At 35.4% G+C, this 9,580-nt stretch overlaps 1 protein-coding gene across 1 annotated transcript in view; it reads left to right on the forward strand.

Annotated features, from left to right (window-relative positions):
* LOC140154961 (aspartate aminotransferase-like) overlaps positions 1 to 9,031 on the forward strand; it is a 30,151-nt gene extending 21,120 nt beyond the window's left edge. Inside the window, exons 8-13 of the mRNA XM_072177627.1 lie at positions 2,451 to 2,516; positions 3,119 to 3,232; positions 3,859 to 3,941; positions 4,573 to 4,726; positions 5,716 to 5,892; positions 8,514 to 9,031. Of these exons, the coding sequence (XP_072033728.1) occupies positions 2,451 to 2,516; positions 3,119 to 3,232; positions 3,859 to 3,941; positions 4,573 to 4,726; positions 5,716 to 5,892; positions 8,514 to 8,564 (645 nt within the window). The 3' untranslated portion in view covers positions 8,565 to 9,031. The remainder of the gene's footprint in view (positions 1 to 2,450; positions 2,517 to 3,118; positions 3,233 to 3,858; positions 3,942 to 4,572; positions 4,727 to 5,715; positions 5,893 to 8,513) is intronic.
* The last annotated feature ends 549 nt before the right edge of the window (positions 9,032 to 9,580 follow it).

Below are 9,580 nucleotides of genomic sequence, written 5' to 3' on the forward strand. Positions count from 1 at the left end.
CATAAGGGACTTCTTTATGCTTCACCCTATATGTACAATTCATGTATACTGCCCTCATGAAAAGATTACACTTTCATGCTACAAACATCCTAGTAACATAGAGGGTGTGTACATGTTGTTATCACCTACAAATGGGGATGTTAATGTAATACTCTACATGCCAACTGTGTACCTCTCAGGAACCTGCTTTCTAAATGTGTGCAATATGCTGCAAATAATTAACATGTACACAAAACAAAACTTTGGTGATAAAAAAATCAGTGCCAAGTTGGTTAAATGTCATAAAATGTTACATAATTGTGACATGATCAGGGGAATGAGTCACATGTCAGCAATTTTCAATTAGAAGTTTTTTACAATAGTTCATGAATGCTACATTTTTGATGTAAACCCCATTAAAATCTGATGTCTTGTTGCCAAGTTATGAGCAATATATCAATGGCTGAAAACAATAAAACAAAAGAATTTGAAAACTGTTTTTGCCAATATCTCAAAAAGAATATTAGCAACATCCCCGGGCAACATCCAACATCATGTCACAATTATATAAGGAGGTGTTTGGAGGTGATATCAAGTAGGTGGGGTGTGGGTGTAATCATGGCGATGTGCAAATTGAATTTAGATAAACCTACTATTTCTAGATTTCTATGTCAGAATCAAGAATTTTGTCACCTTTCCCTATACCAAAAAAATGAATAAATAATAACTTCTGTTGATGACTTGTTTTAAATGAACGTGACTTGGATCCCAAGCTTTTAATTGGCAGTTCTAGTAGTGACCAAAGGGGCCTTGTGGACTTGCCATTGGCAGTTCTGACCATACCAAACAAGATCTATTCACAGAATCGTTATAGAATCACTATCTTTCCATGAAATCCATTATCCTTGCCTGACCAAAGAGGCAATTTCCATTGTCTACAGAAGTAGCACTTGATTAATTGCTCTTACATCAAATGGTATCAAAACTAGAGAAATTGAAATTCAAGATTGCATCATCAATAACTTACATCCACAAGCTAATTGAGATGTTTGTCACTATCATTTGATTTCAAGATATGAATGAACAAGGACAGGTCACATGAAAAGTATACAGGATCTGCTGCCATTCACAACAAATCCCTTGACTTGAGTTTTGTAAATCATCTATTGCCATGTATCATCATATTGTTTTTCTTAGTCTTGTTGTATCACCAAGGTCGCTCTTTCTAATTGATGAGTTAAGTTTGTAAATGATACATTTCTGTATCCTGTATATATTAGATCCTATTCTTATATCTCATTTAAAACAATCCTTTATGTACAGGCCCATATAATCGTGAACCCTACTATAGATGATAAACATGAATAAGTGCTAACATGTTTGGCTTCATGAAAAACAGAGCTATGTCATGAATGAGAATTTGGAAAGAAAAACAAATTATTAGCTATATAAGCAACCTATATTTGTTAATGTTATTGTAGAATGATGAAGTATTATCTGTTAACATCACCATATCATCATTAATAACATCACTAGGATGAGTCATTGTGCTTTCACTGCAAACAAAACATTTTGTAGGGCAAACAGATATATGGTAGTATGTGATGTAGGTTTACACGTCATCCGTTATAGCTGCCTTTTGCATCTTTTCACAGATGGGCCTGTGTTGATATTGAAAGATTTCAATTATTGGCCAGTAAGGGTTGATCAGTGGTGATGGTGGTGGTGGGGGGGAGGTGCCCACACATCACTTATTGGCTCTTTAGCCACTTTTCAAACATGCCCTTACATGGGCTTTCAGTGACAAATAAGTTGTGAAAAATAAGGGTCTTTTGGTATGGGCTACACATCAATGTGACATGATCTGCTCCATCAAAGCCAAAGGAGGTATTTTTGCAAATTGAGTTACTATATATAACCTTATACAAACATTAGTCTATCATATACTAAAACACCAAAGGTCTAGCATATTTGGTTCTATTAAAAGTTATGAAGTTTTGTGATGTCAATTTTTCTATGTATTTATTGTTTTTTTACTCCATATTTTTGCATTTATCTCAATTTCAAATCCGCCATCTTTGGCCTCCATGGACCACATCATGTCACATAGGGCAAAAGTTTCCATGTGTGAGAGTAGGGGAGAGAGGAAAGAACGATCTAAAGAAATACGTAGAGTGGAAGGAATGATTAAAGAACAAAGGGAGGAATATGCGAAAAGATGGCAGACAAATGCAATGGAAAAATAGAGAAGAAAAAGACAGAAACAACATACGTGTACATCAATATAACATACATGATCATTTATACAAATCGCAAATCTATAATATGTTGACCTTTGAAGATTTCATAATGTTCAATTCATAGATACTTAAATGAGAGAGTACCAGTAATAGTAAAGCTTTTAAGGTCTGTCACAGTTATTCAGAAGCTGTATCACATAATGCAATCATTGACATGTCTACTGCCTACAGGTTTATCCAGAGGGGACCATACTTAGCAGTGGCATCTCAAAATGGGCAAGTGCTGGTGGCTGGAGGGTGAGTACATATCATATTGATATTGTTGCTAATTGACAGTACTATGAGGGAGTAATAAAGCTTCATCTTGCTAGAGGGCTGAGGTTTTGATTATAGATGATAAACTTGTTAAATAATTCAGGAAAGTAAGGCAGTTGTGGTTCTAGGGTATTTAGAGTCATGGGGGAAACTTCAGTGAATTGGGCTAATTGTAAAGTTATAAAAAGTGGGCATTTCCACAGTGCCTCCAAGGAAATGCTTTTTAGCATGTAAAAATGATGTAATATTAATTAAGAGCAGCTTTTACAGTGTGGGTTTCTTTCATATATCAGTCTATATAAAAATGACCAATGCTATAGGCAATTACTTTGTATAAGATGAATAAATCAATGTACCAGGTGGTCACTTTCTTAATGAAAGACTACTATGGGATGAATGAATAACACACTATACAGCCATTCTGGAGTTACAATGGTGTACCTCCAGAAATTGAATGAATAATTATGTGCTATGCTTCTAAAAAGGGCTCTAGGGACAAGAGATTCTTACCACATACTCGCATAGTGTTTTACAGGGGTATAACAGTGGGTGATAATATTGGACCATCTTCTCCTCCAATACAGCTTGGATACAGTATCTATCCCAGTGAATTAAAGGAACTCAACAAGGCTGTGTGTAGTGCTGCAAGTCACACCTATTCTTGTGCTCCAGCTCCTGTACAGTATGCAGCAGTCAGGGTGCGTATATTTCCTTTTCTTCAAGTTAGCTCAAACTTTATTTGGTGGGATTTTATTTAAATATCATTCATTCCCTAATTGATAACATGATAGGATACTGTATGAAAGGAATTTATTTACTGATGCCTTTCCAAAGGAGGCCAGAATCAAGCTAGGCCCCCAAATTGTCTCAGAGCTGCTGTGCACATTCGTTTTGCAATGTGTATTTGTTTTGGAGAAATTGGTAAATTGTTTCCCTATTTTTTAGCAAAAATTTTGGTAAATATGTTATAAACGCATTTGTAGGAATAATTGTGTGATTAACACATTAAATTGGTTTAAATATCATTATATTATGTGTATAATGAATGAAAGTTATGAAATTTTCAAGCATCATATTTTGATGGAGTTTGAGCCCTGGGAAAAAGAGTGAAAAAATTCATTCTGCATTGGATGTTAAAATCATTGCAAGCTCTGAGTCATACCATTTTTGTTGCTTTTATATTTGTGCAAGTCAAATGTAACCACAGTACATTGTTTTGTTGAGTGAGTTATTACTATAATTACAGTTTAGTACCCTCATACAGTGTTCATCCGTTCTTGTCCAGTTTTTCCTAACTTTTTTATGTATTTGATCCTATTTGCAGCTATTTTGCTATGAGGAGGATACCATGTCCTACGTACTGCATTGCCGCAGAATACTAGCCGCTGTTGCAAAGTATTGCTACAAGTAAGGTTTGAAAGTAAAATTATTTCAGCATCAGTAATAACCCCGGTTCTTATATTTGACCTCAAAACAATAACTGTACTTCAGCAGGCTACTAGAGGTTTAACAATATCTAATGTGTTGCTCTGGCCTGCATTTATGAATTTAATTTGTTTGTTTAATTTGTTTGTTTGCTTGTTTGCCTATGTTGATCCATGCTTGGATCCATGGAAAAAACCCAATGGCCCCTTTTTGGTCAATTTTGGTATGAGAATTAAATCATTTACAAAAAATTGCAACAATTCTTTTTAATTTCGTAAAAAGTGGGCAAAATTTTGTTAATTTAGGCCAAAAACTGGATCTCAGGTATTAAAATGGTCCAATTTTCTTGGAAAATTAGTAAAAATATGAATCTACTTTGAGATTCTCAGAAGCATATCCCTACCCAAACCAAACTTGATTATCTGTGGTGTTTCATGCACCAAGCCATGCTGCAATATAAATATGAAACATTGTGAATATATATAAATATAAAACTTAAGTGAGTTGCAAAATTTTAGTTGCAGTATTAGATTTAACATAAAAACAATGTTTTAAACTTCTGGATGAATAATCTACAGTAAGATAAACCTTGTTAATGTTTCATTGATTCCAGGCAGCTAACATCAGTGGGAGTAAAAGCAGTAATGCCAACATCTGGCTTTTACATCTTCCCTGATTTTGAAATCCTGAAACCTGCATTTGATAGACGTGGGATTGAAACCTGCACGCAGATGTGTGAAGCTCTCTTTGAGGAAACAAATGTAGCTGTAAGTACAACAAGAATACCTTACCTTACTTGTCCTCTTTTGGGCCTTGTGGCCCAGCTAAACATCTCAAAAAAAGCAACTAACCTCCTTAAATAATGGCCATTATTCAAAAACGGGCTATTGTATTACAAATCTGTGAAATGGGTTGGAAGCAGAATTTATTTCTGCACATTTTGTCACCTCATTTGATACGATAGCCCAGAAAACAATAAAACACTGGTCAATTTAATGTAGTGAGGTCTAGATTTGCACTTACAACAATACAAAAACACTCAGATATCATTACACAGATTTCCTTCCATTATACTGAATACAAATCAATATAATTTACTGCAACTTTCAAATCTTGGGTTACATTGATTTCAATGTACGCTGTGACATCAATATTTAGTCAATTGCTACAAACGAGGTGTCAAAATGTGCAGAAATAAATTCCAACACATTTTACAGATTTGTAATACAATCGCCTGTTTTTGAATAATGGCCATTATTTAAGGGGGGTTAGTTACTTTTTTGAGATGTTTAGTATAACAAAAATACCTTACCTTACCTGTCCTCTTTGGGCCATGTGGCCCATCTAGCTATTGGATTGGCTATGTTCCATCACCTCCACTCTAGTAAATAATAACAAGAATACAGTTTGATAATTACAATCTAGCAGGGGTCCCAACTTGTTTGTTCTTTAGCATGTCACTGATGCTGATTGTTGCAGGTAAATACATGCTGTCATCCCAATAGATAATTTTTTTTTATTGGGGTAGGACCAGGGTTAGCATGGTTAGGTTAGCATGACAGTTAGGAACAGGCTTCCTGTATACTTGTATGTGGTGAGAGCTCTACCAGGGTTAACCTGTTCCAAAGTCATTACCAGCCCTGAGGGATCTGCAGCCAACCTCCACTAATCATAAATTTTAAAGAGCAGTGTTTTTTGACATACACCTCTTCAAACTTTATTTTTGTAGTAATGGATTTTATTTTAAATTTGACAGGTTATGGCCGGCGGACCAGCCTTCTTGCGTCCAACTCATGAGTTCACAGTACGTCTGTGTTACATTAACTTTGATGGAGCTAGGGCCTTGGTAGGAAGTGAGAAGTTTGGTGTGGATGAACCACTCACTGATGCTTTCCTGCATGAATACTGCTTACCAGTAGTAGAAGGAATACAGGTACAGACTTTAGTATAATTTCTGAGCTCTTCAAGTTTAGACAATTTTGAGAAATTCGCTGTATCAGTTTTGGTTTATTTTCACCATACAATAATATACAAACGTAATAATGAAAGAAAACATTGGTAGGGAGAACAAAAAGAGCATGGCTTGAAATGTATTGTCATCCAACTATTATATAATTTCATCCAAGATGACTATTTAATAAAATTATATATTTTAATTAGGTGCTGTGACATTGAGAAACTGATGGAGATCAAATAATCATAATGATTATGACAAGTATATTTGGAAATTTAATATAAAAAATTTTATGGTCCCTTCCAGTTCGGGAATTTTTACCGCAGGTCAGATCAAATCGGGTCTTGATTTATTTGTGTGGGGAATCAATTTCCAATCGCGGAATGCACATACAACATATTATAGGCCAATATTAATTTTACAGTAAACAAAATAAGCTGGCCCTCATGCTGACCAGTGACATAGCTGGCCATCACTTTGGTTGATTTTGATAGTTTTGACATGTGTGCAATGACAGTTAGGCACATTGCATATAAATGGTACAGTGTCTGGTTTAGTTAAGTTAGATTTCAAGGCCTGGGAAGTGTTGGACCAGGGAAGAAAATAGTCAATTTTTCGCGTCAGGTCAGGTTAGACTTTAGGCTGCGATCACATAGAAGTTTACGGTATTCGCTATACGCTATTCGATCAGGCGAGTATAGGTCTGTTTGCCAATTTTAAAACTGAACCTTTGTTCAATCAAATGCTTGTAATTTTACTTCTTGAGGTCACATTGCATTCAATGAGGTGTCATAATGTGGAGAATTAGATAGTGCATCTATTAAAAAAATAAATTTACCCACATATGGTTTAGTTTTAAAATTAGGACGGTATACACTGCACTAAAATCGAACACGCACGATTCCCACTATCATATGACTATACTATACTACATCAGGTATACAGCCTTTTCGAATAGTGCCCTCTTATGTGACCCGGTACTATGAAATTACGTTGTTCGATTTCAGCTATATGCATGCACCTGCAAAACGTGCACCCTATAGCCGAATAGTATACTTCTATGTGATCGCAGCCTTATGATGGGAAATTCTTAAAAACTTGAGAATGTTCTTGTAATCTTATTGTTTCTTACCCGTGTGATATGACACACTTGTTCGCATCAACGCGATACTCGTACTCGTTATTTGAAGTGATCGATCGGAGGTGCATAGCAACAATGGGACTGATCGATTCTAAGCCCTAGGTAAAAATTTGGTATACTTATTACTAACTAGATTTCGCGGTTCTCGGGTTGGGTGGTTCTCATAATAGGCCTATCTCTAATGACCTTTTAAACTACTATGATATAGGCCTGCGTCTCTTAGTGATCAATATAATGGGCTATAGGCTTTACCTGGTTCTGGTCCGATGAGATGCATGTAAATTAGTCACATGCACACTGTAATGCTTTCCGATACCACTTTGCGCCCGTCAGTACTCAGCGCACACGCCCGTTGATACTCAGCGTGGGCGCTCTGCGAGCAGCAGCGATAGCTCCAGCGCACGCCGAGATAGCGCCATGGACAGACGGACAAACTCTCTATAATTAGTATTAAGATATATTTATATGAATTGAATGAGAATAAAGGTATTGTTTTTAGCCTTTGTCGTGCATCTATCGTCTCATATAACACATGACATCATCATTTTAGGCGTATAACAACTCGCTTAAAATAATGATGTTGCCAGTGTTACAAAATGTATATGAGATGATAGATGCATTCCAGCAGCTAAAAACAATATAATTTTATTCTCTAATTTTCAAAAGAAAGCGACTTATCTCACAGGTCATTAAAGGCCCATTCAGTGATTTGCTCATCCGGACGATCGTAAAAATCATCAAAATTCAGATTTTGGTACCTTTGTAATTGGCATAGATGTGCTAACATAGCCTGCTAGTGTTTCGATTCGAAAGCCGTGTATTTTAGACAAAATAAAGCATTTGCATGATTCTGGACTTTTGATACTGACAGTACAAAAGTCCGACTCGATCGAAAGAAGCTCACTCTCCACGTACCAACACGCGTTGCGTATTGTTTCTACTACTTATTACATCAGTAGCTACTATTTTAAACAAAATACACAATTTTAACTGTTTTTCATATTTGAATTGACCGTTAGTTTGCCTCGGTGACCTTTAATTGCTTATTTTGTTTTCTACTACAAAATTAAGCGTCTGTTTTAAATCAATAAAGACTCTACTTCCCCGTGTTAGAAACACTGGACTAGGAAGTTTTTCCAGTCGATTAATGGCGCACTGTACTGAAAATCTCGATTTTCTCGAGTCGATCTGAGTTGAAGTAGAAAACCTTTCTAAAACTTCTGTTTTTGACCAATTTGTCAATGTATTCAGGGGAAAAGTGGTTTAATGAAATTCGGTAGACTTATTCTTTATTTCTAAGCAACTCTGACAAATTTCCATTTTTTTAATGTTCCTGTGAAATCACTGAAAGGGCCTTTAATTTGGATAAACAAGTCAGCAGTTATAAGCACTTATCTATGTTTTTAATTATGTTTAAATTAATAATAACCATTATAATTTCTTGTTTGTCTTTTTACAGGCAATCAAAAAGTGGGTGGTAGACCATTTGGAAATGAAGAAACCCAAGTAAATAATATTTCAAAAACCAAAGCTCTTTTGCTCTATAGCTGCGTGGATCTTTAGAAACACCTGTAAATGATTTGATTCTCTTCTTGTCTGTAATCTATATATACACAGAAATTAATAAAGTAATATAGTTTGTTAATATTTGTAACTTTTTGAATGCGGTTTGTAAGGGCAAGTATATGTTTTTGAAGATTTGTATGCATTAATTTTGTATGACAAACAAATACAAACATTTTTTCACTGCTGCCAAAAATTTGCAGCAAGAGTAACATTTTGAGAACATGAGCATATCCCCAAACATTTGCTGAACCATTGAGCAATAATACAGGGGAGAACCAACACTTGCAGCATATGTAGTAATGGAAAATTGTACAGAGAAATGTTGACACTATGCTGACCCTTAAAAACTGCTCATCTGGCAACATTTTAAAGGATCCAAGTGGACATGTGCTTTCCTTAACCTTAACACTCTCAGGTACTACAAAATATTACATACACTGCGCATGCATGCATCCCATGTGAAGGGGTGACGTAATCATCCTAAGTGATATAGGGTGGTGCGTTCAAAGATGGCCTGCCATATTTTATATTGTAAATTGTAAACAATAATAACCATCAAAACACAATCATTTCATTTACATTTTATTTACCTGCTTATAAACTTATAACAATTCACTAAAATTGCTGTAAAATCTGAAAAACTAAACCAATTTTCACGATTCAACTTGCACTGTGGAGGCTGCCATTTTAAAAATCTGGATTTTTTTCTGGCGTTTTTTTTCTTCAAAGTTTTCCAAGGTCGCTTCGCCCAAATGTTCTTTACCCACAATGTTGAACGATTTCTAGCTTTTAGCCACTTCAGTAATACTGTAGCCTTTCATACGTAACTCAAATACCCGATTACGCTCAGCTTCAGACAATTGTTTACCTTTTTTGCAGGCCATTGTTTACATAAAATCATATCCCTTTAAATCCCTCCTTAAAACTTCACCAATTTTCATGATTCAACATGATGGGAGC

Source organism: Amphiura filiformis, chromosome 1 (assembly GCF_039555335.1).
Source record: "Amphiura filiformis chromosome 1, Afil_fr2py, whole genome shotgun sequence".
In the NCBI taxonomy this organism is placed as follows: domain Eukaryota; kingdom Metazoa; phylum Echinodermata; class Ophiuroidea; order Amphilepidida; family Amphiuridae; genus Amphiura; species Amphiura filiformis.